Below are 9,468 nucleotides of genomic sequence, written 5' to 3'. Positions count from 1 at the left end.
CATGGCTGTGTGGGCCGGCACTGGAGCCGGAAACATGGCTGTAAGGTCCGATTCTGGAGCCGGAAACATGGCTGTAAGGTTCGGTTCTGGAGCCGGAAACATGGCTGTGTGGGCCGGCACTGGAGCCGGAAACATGGCTGTACGGTCCGGTTCTGGAGCCGGAAACATGGCTGTACGGTCCGGTTCTGGAGCCGGAAACATGGCTGTACGGTCCGGTTCTGGAGCCGGAAACATGGCTGTAAGGTACGGAGCCGAAACCTGGATCCTGGCTGTGTAAGCCAGGTAATGGAGTATGGAAGCAAAGCTGCGTGGGCCGGTACTGGAGCATGGAGCCATGGCTGCTGGGGCCTGTTCTGGGGCTGGAACCATGGCTCTTGGGGCTTGAGCTGCTAGCTTGGCCTTGCGGCGACTCCTCTTAGCAGCCGCTTGAATACTCCGTGGACCTCCATAAGCCAGATGAGTTCCAGAATATGACTCCTGGACAGGAGCAGGAACTGGGGCAGAAGCATGGGTTGACTGCAGACGGAACCCACCGAGGCGTATGGTGCCACGTTGGGAATTGGGAGGCCGGGAGCTAGCATGCCTGGGGCTAGCAGGCCGGGAATCACACACAGGGAGGATCTTTGAAATCCAGCCAGGTAAGAACTTCACCATACCGGGTTTCTCTCTAGCCATCTGGCGCGCCTCCGACAACACAGCCTCCCGCTGCTGAACTCCGGGTGCTCTCTTCCATCTATCCGAGCAGTTAGCCAAAAAAAAGGAAAAATGTAATAATTCCGACTCGAACGGATCTGCTGGGCCCATTTCTTTGTCGGTTCGTACTGTCACGGTTTGTGAAACAAGCAGGATCCAAATGCAGATATAAACTGAAACGTCCTTTGTTTCAAGGCTATGATATATATGTACAATGACAAAACAGAACACTCACCGCAGAACTAGTCATGGAACAAGACGAACCGACCAAGACAGACGGACAACCCAGAACTTAAATACACACAAGACTCAATCACACAACAAGACACAGGTGAGGGAGGAGAAAACACAGGGGCCCAGGTGAACATAATCAGACAATTAGACACACCAGGGAAACTAATGACAAGACAATAACCCAAAGGAAAACATGACATGGAAAACAGCAAAAACACCCAAACCTACAAAACTATAAACGTGACATAACATGAGAATCGTGACATAACCCCCCTCAAGGGACGGATTCCAGACGTCCCAAAAAAACAAAGGTCCAGCAGGGTGGGTGGAGGGGGTCTGGAGGACGGGTCTCGGGCGGACGGCACGGGGGCAAGGCAGAGTTCAAAAAAGGGGAATTCGGGCGGACGGCCCGGGGGCAAGGCAGAGTCCATGGAGGGAATCTCGGGCGGACGGCCCGGGGGCAAGGCAGAGTCCGAGGAGGGATGAAGACCAGACAGCTCCGGAGGCCGGTCAGGAGCCGGTGTCGGCAAGATCATCAAAGACATAACATGAGAATCGTGACACAGATGGACTTGGGGATTTTTACAGAAGGCTGGAACCATCATCCACTCAGCACTGAACGGAACCAATGTCCAGAGCAGTTATGGCAACTTGGACTGATGCAGACAAACATTGATCAGCCGGAGAGCCCAGAGGTATTAATCTCGTTTCAGTACTACATTACATGTCACTTGTTAGACGCTTTTATCCAAAGCGACTTACATACTCAGTACTGTGGGCAATCCCACGATAGTAATTACTTACCATTTACTTTGTGTAATATACATTGTCAAAAGATTACTTTCTTTCCCTACTCTTGGCATGACCATTTTCTGGGCATTTTATTCAGTTTGTGTTATTTTAACTGCAAAAATAACACAAACTATTACTTGATGTCATTGTTCCACATTGTTTATAAGACATTTATTTCACCAAAGTGTTCAAAACCTCTGTTATGGTTATTAGGAGCCAGATGTTGACTGGGAAATTGCTGCTGACCACGATGGAGAAGAAGAGGATGCAGGGATTGTCGTCCCCGAATTCGACTGCCCTTTGAGTCCAGAAGACACAACTGAACTTCAATCAGTATTTCAGCAAATTTACCCAAACACTCCGGTCAAGGAACTGTACTTACTCTGCCGTGAGTATGTAGCTGAAAGATGTGGCTCTTAAGAAATACAGCTCCCTTGAATGACACAGATGAGGTAAAAGTAAAATTCCTGTGTTCAAAGTGTTACTTAAGTACCAAGAGTAAAATAAGCCATGATGCCGATTTCAGGATAGAGTAAAGTTACTTGGCACAACTGGTGACTGGGTTTTTATTCCATTTAATTGAAACAATTGACACAAAATACAGCTCAAAACTATAATGGTTCCCCAACTTCACCATTTGTTTCCAAAACATTTGACTAGAACAGTATGTCACTTGAAAGTTTGACTGTATTCTCATCTTGAAGAAATGAAAACAAATGAAAACCTTGTCAAATAAAGTGCAATAAAGACTGTCTAACCCTAACCCAGAAAACATCGATTCTATGACTCTTATGAGCGGCTCATAACAGCCTGTGTTATGATGCTCAGGAACTCTGCATATGAGCCGAGGTGCCTTGTCGGAAAGGTAATGGAGTTGGAGCATGCATTCACTACGGGAAAGCATACCGTGTGTGTACCATAGCACCGCTGCAATCATGGTCGAACTCAATTAAGATTTTAAACATCTCTCTCTGTTGAGGTGATGGGGACGTGTGCCTGCCCCGTAAGCCATTGAAGGAAGCAACCAACAGTGATCTTGGGTTTTTCCTTCATCTCCTCTTCATCTTTTGCCGCTTCACCTGTAGACTCTGTCTCTCTTGAGTCTCTTTCATCACTCTCTGTTATCTTCACAGGGGTCCCCCTCTCTTCAACCACGAAGCTCTTTCCTTCCTCTAAAAACAAGTTGAAAATGAATACAAAGAAATGCATATATTCACCTAAGCAATGTCAATAAATATGGCTATTGTTTTTAAATTGTTTTTTTATGTGGATATTTTGAAGAAGAAAACCTCATTAGCCAGTCCTGCTTTAGTTATCATTGTTTCATCGCAACCATTATTATGCAAAGTTGTGTTTAAACTGAGACATGTAAACAAGAATAAAAAAGGTATGCAAAGCTGTCATTGAGTTGCCTGTCGTAATCGGGGGTAAAATTCAAGAACAAATACGTTTATAAAATGTCAGGGCAGTAGTATCACCTTCTTCTTCAATGTGTTGGATGAAGTCTTGTAAAAAGTTAATAATCTTGGATTCCCTCTGGCGTCGCAGCGAAACCAGCTCGCTGAAGACTGGAGATATGGCTCCCATCAGGAATTCAGCATCCGGCTTGGAGAGAGGAAAAAACAAAATGATGTATGCTCAAAGTTGGATGAGCTTAACCCTTTAATTGCCAGACCAAGAAAAAAAACTATGGAAAAATTATTTGTTTGCATTTTTTTATCAAATGGGACACACATAGCACATTTAAAAAAAAAAGGTATCAATATTGATATTGATATAAAAAGTAATGTTAAGTGTTTTTCATAATAAAAAAAAAACGTGCTCATCTTACTGTAGATGCTGAATTGGCCCAACAGTAAACCACTGGCCTAAAAGCAAATGTCTATATCCTGTGTTGGCCTAACTTGCTCATCTGTGTGCAACTTTGGGCTGTATGCCATGCATGAAAGCTGCTATATAAATTATTATGACTCTTTCACTCTGAGACTCATAAGGCAGTATAGATGTAGTAATAATGTAATATAAGATGTAGTAATATTACCATGAATCTATCTATTTACCATATTGTATTGGAAAACATCTCTGAAACTCTGAAAAAGTTATATTGCTAGTTTAGTTTGTTAAAACTTTTTTTGTGCATCAAGTTATCTAATTATGTTCAGTCAGTGCTCTGACATTAAAATATGTCAAAAATGATATGGTTACCTTACAAAAGTTGACCAAAAAGAGTGATTTCTTCAGCAGTGATTTTTTAGCATGCCAACTTTCTCAGTGGAAAGCTGAATGGCTTTCTGTTCTAACCACAGTGACATCTAGAGGTTGTTTTGCGCATAACATGTCAACCAAATGGTAGAGATGGCTGCATCAGGTAGAGTTAAACTTAAAAAAAAAAATGTCAACAGGATATCAAGACACAAAATGTGCTCTACCAAATGGTGGCGCTGGCTGTTAAAGGGTTAAGGTTTGAAATTCAGTGGTAAAATCAGCTAGAGACATAATACTGACCTTTTCATGAAGGCCAGCGACGAACAGATCCCTGAAATGCTGTGGTTGTTGTACTATCATCTCACACAAGCCATACAGCTTCATGCCTGAGCATATCTGCTGCAGCATTGGTAGAGTGTGGACCGATGAGTGCAAGATAATTGCCCTATAATTCAGTAACAGATAACAGCAATAATATAAAATCATACATAAAAAAGGGAAAGAGTGACTGCACACTCAATATGAAGTATGAGTGTAAAGGAATAATTGATTGGTTTCAAACATGGGTTGTTATGGGTTAAATCACTTAGCATATGTACATACTTTATTATGTCTTCCTTCCTCTCCCACGTTGCAGGACCACTGTACCCGCATGCTGTTATCCGATCCAGAAGGTCGTGCATAGCTTCAGGTTCAGCTATCTCAACCTTTGCGATTAGAAAAACAGTATCACACAGTAAGTCATGGGAGCCTTAGCTTATTTTAAGAATTAGAAAATATTCACACTACAAAGAGGTGTGTGTGTCAATCATACTAAAACAAACGTCATGTTATATGAAGGAGTATCTGAGGAGAAGACAAATATTACCTCTTCCATAAGCTGGCTGAGCTCTGGATCAGTCACATCTTCCTTGGAAATGGAATCTCTATCAATCTCCCCAGTGGATATGTATCCATAGCACCACTCTCTGAAAAAGTTAGGTGGAGGACCACTTTGTACTATACTGACTGCCATAATCTCTCCAGCTGTCCTGCATTAACAAAGTTTAATCAATGCATAGACATTATTAATAAATGAAATAAACATCGAAAAGACATTACAGAACACAATTCTACATACTTGAAATGCTCTTTGTGGTAGTCAGTAATTGAGTACTTGGGGGTTTTCCCTGTACTCCCTGCCTGAAAAAACTTCCTTTCAACACCTGCCATCATTTCTATAATTGAAAGGAAAAGTGGATCAATACATTGATAATCTCAATCAGACCACTGTATATGTTAATGAACAGCACGCGTCATGCAAAGCCCTTAACCTGTGCAAGCACAGAAATTGCATGCAACCAGAGAACCGCCACACACTGAGGAATATTTTCATTTATTATAAGGAGGTAAACATATACCTGTTAAGAATTCTTTCCTGAGAGCCCCATGGTCAATTCCAGACTCTCCAATGAAAGACACTCGGAGGTTTGTTTTGGGAGAAGACCTCTTCTGACGTCTCCACTGCCCTAAACCCCTTTCAAACATGTCCTCCCTAGTGACACTAACATTAAAGAGTGTCGTTGTGTCCACTTTTCCACTAAGTGTTTCGATGGCTTCAGCAAGACTTGAAGGAAACAATTAGAAGTTGATTAGACAACTGGATCCAAAACGTTTTCCCTTGAGAGACCCCTTTTGTATCATTGAGTAAACTGACGACCCCTGACTGATGTAAAGTGGCGTCTTTTAAATGATATTCAAGGCATAACAATAACAATGCAGGGCAACTGATGAACAGTACAATTAACACAAATAGTGAAAACAATAACTGCAGGACGTTTTTGTTTAAAATAAGCAATTACAGGTACATTTTAAGCATATTACCTTTTCTCTCGCCCTGTCAGTTCTTCACTGGCATGTTCTTCCAAATCGATCATTTGTGTCGACTGCAATGTACTGATGAGGGAAAAAATATTTCAATGGGGCATGCCTTAATCATGGTTTACAATATCTAACACTACAAGAAAAAAGTATATAAAGAATGTGCATAATAGGAAAAAAAAAAACCTTTCTCTACAAGTGCTGGCATGTATTTCAACCAAATACTCAGGAAATAACTCTGAGCACAATGGACAGGCCACCTTTAAAAATACAGAAAAGCAGAGCAAATATTCAAGTGAATTACTGAGACGCAGAAACCTTCATCATCTGCAATAATGTAATTGATAAATAATGCCCTGATTTTACCTTAATATCGATTTTAGAACAGGAGGTCCTACACGGGAGCACACTTGGAGAAGCCTATAATAAAATGTAGAAAGACTGCCAATTAATGACACATACAATGAAAATTGTTTAGAAACAAACACCTACAATATTAGTGAGCTTACATTCCCAGGATTGCTTGTAGCTGGAGACTCATCTAAATCTGGGTCCAGATCCTGAAAATTGTAACCAGTTAAAAAAGCTATCAATTCAGGATGATAATGATCCTGCATAGCTATTTGTGGAATAACATTACCGGTTCTAGATCCATGCGGTCAGAACAGCTGCTTGGTTCACACTCTTGTGCATGTAAAGCCAACCGCTGGACAGGCATGCTTAGATGACACGTGGCACATCTGGCTTTTGGCATATTTTCGAACTCCTTCGATGAGTAGGGCAAGGGGGAGGTGTCCAAAGTGTCCTGGATGGGCATTATATAGAGACATCCTTTTCCACCTAAAGCTTTGGCAAGGTAGGCCCTCGTGTAACCCTCTGCCTCAGGTGCCAAAACACTTCATTTCCGCTGACCTGATCCTCCTATGTGGGAATACAAACAAGTTGATGTTATTTAATGCACAGAATGTTCTAGGGGAGGCAGTTGATTTTAACAAGATGCACACTTGCAGTGTTAGGCTTTCTCATGGATTGCTAAAAACAAGAGGGTAGGTAAATATGCTAACCATCAAGGGCATTAATGAGCTATTATAAGAGCAGCTATTGTAGGAGAAGATAGAGGGTATACATAGGATTTAACTGCAGAAATACTAGACCACAGTTGAATTTAATAAGGGAGATTGTATCTTACCAGCAGCTTTATGTAGCATCCGGGCCCCTTCCAATGGTACCATTTTGGAATATGATTCCATAAGTATATATGATATCTATGTGGGAAGAGCAAAACAAGTGTGCAGTTAGAACTATAAACCTCCACACGTCACCACTGTTGAAGCTGATTTGTGACCAGTAGTACTTCAGTGGATTGGGAAACTACAGTAATACATAAAAAATGTCCCCAAATTGGGATCAATAAAGTGCTTCTTATATTATCTTGACTCCTTCCCTTATTATTTGTTCTATCTTACCTGGGAGTGGTCAGCATTTTTGGGGATATTGAGAGTCCTCCTGCCAAGTCCAGCCTGGAGAAGGACCATTTCATCTGATGACTTTGGTGTTCTTTCTGTGCTCTTATTGAGCAGAAAGAACTGGATTGGGGTTGACCTAACAGCCCTTCTTTTGGGAGATGGGGTATAACTTTTACCCGATTTGAATAGGCCGGGGAAAGCCCTGAGGAGTTGAAAACAATGTGTAAGAGAGGCATTTAAGAAGCTGTTATACAATATATTCATTCTAAACAATCTGAAGAGCGTTAATTTCTATGAAAAAATACCCTGAATTATAGTCAATTGCCGAGTTATTACAATGGCAATTCAGTTCAGAACTATCTTTATTTCCTAACGGATCCAAACCTGGCCATATTTTGGTCCACTGTATTTCCTGCTGTAGAAGGAAAGCCAGGGGTCCTTTGTTGCTTCTGCCCCTGGACTGCCTGACGCTGCCTTGTCCCAGCCTGCTGCCTGTTGCCAAGAGCAGGCTGCTGCTGTCCCTGTATAGTAGGCTGTCTGTTGCCCACCTCCACCTGCTCTCCCTGAACCTGTACTTCATCTGTGAACACAATTTAAAGATGTCTATGATTCCCAAGAATCTAAATAAACTGAGTACTAAATACGTAAAGTAGTTAGAATATATAAAGGCTTCATTAATTAAACATTACCCAGATAGTCACAAGCCCTGAAAATAAATAGAAGAAGAACAAGAAGATGAACCTTTAATTATCCCCCATGGGGAAATTCAGTTTTTCACTCTGGTTTTAATATAGGTTGGTAAAACTGTCACTGAAACACCTCGGCGTGCTTCCGCCGGCCAAGACTGCAGCTGTAATTTTTTGTAAACGACTGACCATTAGATGAATCTGTGAAGACAAGTGATCTCCCCCTAGTTTCACTTACGATTTTGAGAAGTTGGTTCAGCCAAGGCACTTCTCAGCAACTCAACGACACGCCTGGCAGCATTTTGTAACTCTATCTGTTAAAATAGATAGCATTTTTTATTTAATCATTTATTTCAATAGGGACCATGCACATAAATGAACACTTTAGACAAATAACGCTTCAAGTGTAAATGGATCATGTCTTCCTATACTGTCTTGCTGTTTTTAAATTATTGTCTTGTTGTTGCGCACTGGCACTTTGACTTTGAGTCGATGTAATTTCGCTGTACTTGTTATAATGATAAATAAAGTATCTATCTATCTATCTATCTATCCAAAACAGACACAAACAAGAAATAGTCAAATTGATTGTCACAATCACAGTGCAAAGACATGTCGTCTTGTTTATCCAGATCTGCTAACAGTTAACTTTAGCTAACTTTTATTATTGCGGGCAGACAGCTGTGTCACTTTCTTCTTATACCGTGGCTTGTAAATAATGCAATGTCAATATCTTAAATGCCCGTCAAGCAGATAAAATGATAGTTATGTTAAACCATTGTTTTCTATATGCATAGCTAAAAGTACCGTTTTTTGTACGTACCTCCTTGTCGTCAGCCATGCTTCTTCTGCGGGGCTTTCCCGCTCCGATATCCCTCTTCATTTGAAAACGGCCAATCATAAAAGAGGAGGGGTGTAACCAATTAGATTTGGCGTTACTGGGACACGGTACCCCCACTTCCTAACATTTCTCCGCGCGCAAGAGCAGGCCAGAGTTTCACGAGCAGAAGAGCAGGAATTGCTCGCGAGAGCGCAGGAGACCAAGGAGAGCTCATGTGGATGCTGCACATGCTCAAGGCATGTTTCTCCCCTGCAGGCTTCAATATTGCTCTCGCGCGAGTGCCGTTTTAGTGCTCGCGAAAATAATATATGTCCGCGGCTGCTTGACTTGTGCTCGCGTGGGTCTCATATGCCCTCGCGATTTATGACAGAGATTTGCCGCCATACAACATCCCCCATTTTCATCACTTACAGCTCCCAGCGTACAAGGCAAATTAAAAGTGCCCGATCTGCAGTGAGCATGTGCGAGATGGTCCGCCATATTGGAAAACTCCGGACGGCAACCCAAGTAGGACAACATTGACACAGTGGCTTTTGGCAAAGCTCAAAAATAAAACGAGAGAGTTGAGTTATTGTTATTACAACGTGACTTCACTATTATTTAACAACTCTTTTTATTGGGTTCTTTTATTTGGGGTTAAGTACATTGTCAGAATAACGGAGAAATTGATTTAATTCTGTATCATACTGAA

General features: G+C 41.8%; 1 protein-coding gene across 4 annotated transcripts; it reads right to left on the bottom strand.

Moving 5' to 3' along the window:
• Positions 1-570: 570 nt before the first annotated feature.
• LOC307045757 (G2/M phase-specific E3 ubiquitin-protein ligase-like) lies at positions 571-9,287 on the bottom strand. 4 transcript variants are annotated; one of them, XM_079691694.1, is made up of 17 exons: positions 8,760-9,287; positions 7,940-8,250; positions 7,635-7,830; positions 7,251-7,452; positions 6,974-7,049; positions 6,425-6,705; positions 6,294-6,344; positions 6,151-6,204; positions 5,971-6,044; positions 5,788-5,859; positions 5,325-5,530; positions 5,045-5,141; positions 4,793-4,955; positions 4,528-4,631; positions 4,225-4,369; positions 3,198-3,324; positions 571-2,891 (listed from the first exon to the last, which is right to left on the bottom strand). In XM_079691694.1, exons 6-17 carry the CDS (start codon positions 6,599-6,601, stop codon positions 2,677-2,679), a joined length of 1,485 nt encoding a protein of 494 aa, XP_079547820.1. In that variant the 5' UTR covers positions 6,602-6,705; positions 6,974-7,049; positions 7,251-7,452; positions 7,635-7,830; positions 7,940-8,250; positions 8,760-9,287; the 3' UTR covers positions 571-2,676. The 4 variants fall into 4 exon arrangements, with proteins under 4 accessions (XP_079547820.1, XP_079547819.1, XP_079547821.1 ...); XM_079691693.1 differs by having other exon boundaries at positions 8,175-8,250; XM_079691696.1 differs by having other exon boundaries at positions 573-2,891; positions 4,793-4,892; positions 8,175-8,250.
• Positions 9,288-9,468: the final 181 nt, after the last annotated feature.

Source organism: Notothenia rossii (assembly GCF_949606895.1).
Source record: "Notothenia rossii genome assembly, chromosome: 7".
Taxonomy (NCBI): Eukaryota; Metazoa; Chordata; class Actinopteri; order Perciformes; family Nototheniidae; genus Notothenia; species Notothenia rossii.
This window is presented reverse-complemented; position numbering and strand designations above follow the sequence as displayed.

Excerpts from the sequence above, each read along its gene's own strand:
- LOC307045757 (XM_079691694.1), bottom strand. The coding sequence starts at position 6,601 with ATGCCCATCCAGGACACTTTGGACACCTCCCCCTTGCCCTACTCATCG. Across the intron at positions 5,860-5,970 it reads GCCAGCACTTGTAGAGAAAG|TACATTGCAGTCGACACAAA; the intron begins GTTTTTTTTTTT and ends TTCCCTCATCAG. Across the intron at positions 3,325-4,224 it reads TCGCTGGCCTTCATGAAAAG|CCGGATGCTGAATTCCTGAT; the intron begins GTCAGTATTATG and ends CCTCTCTCCAAG.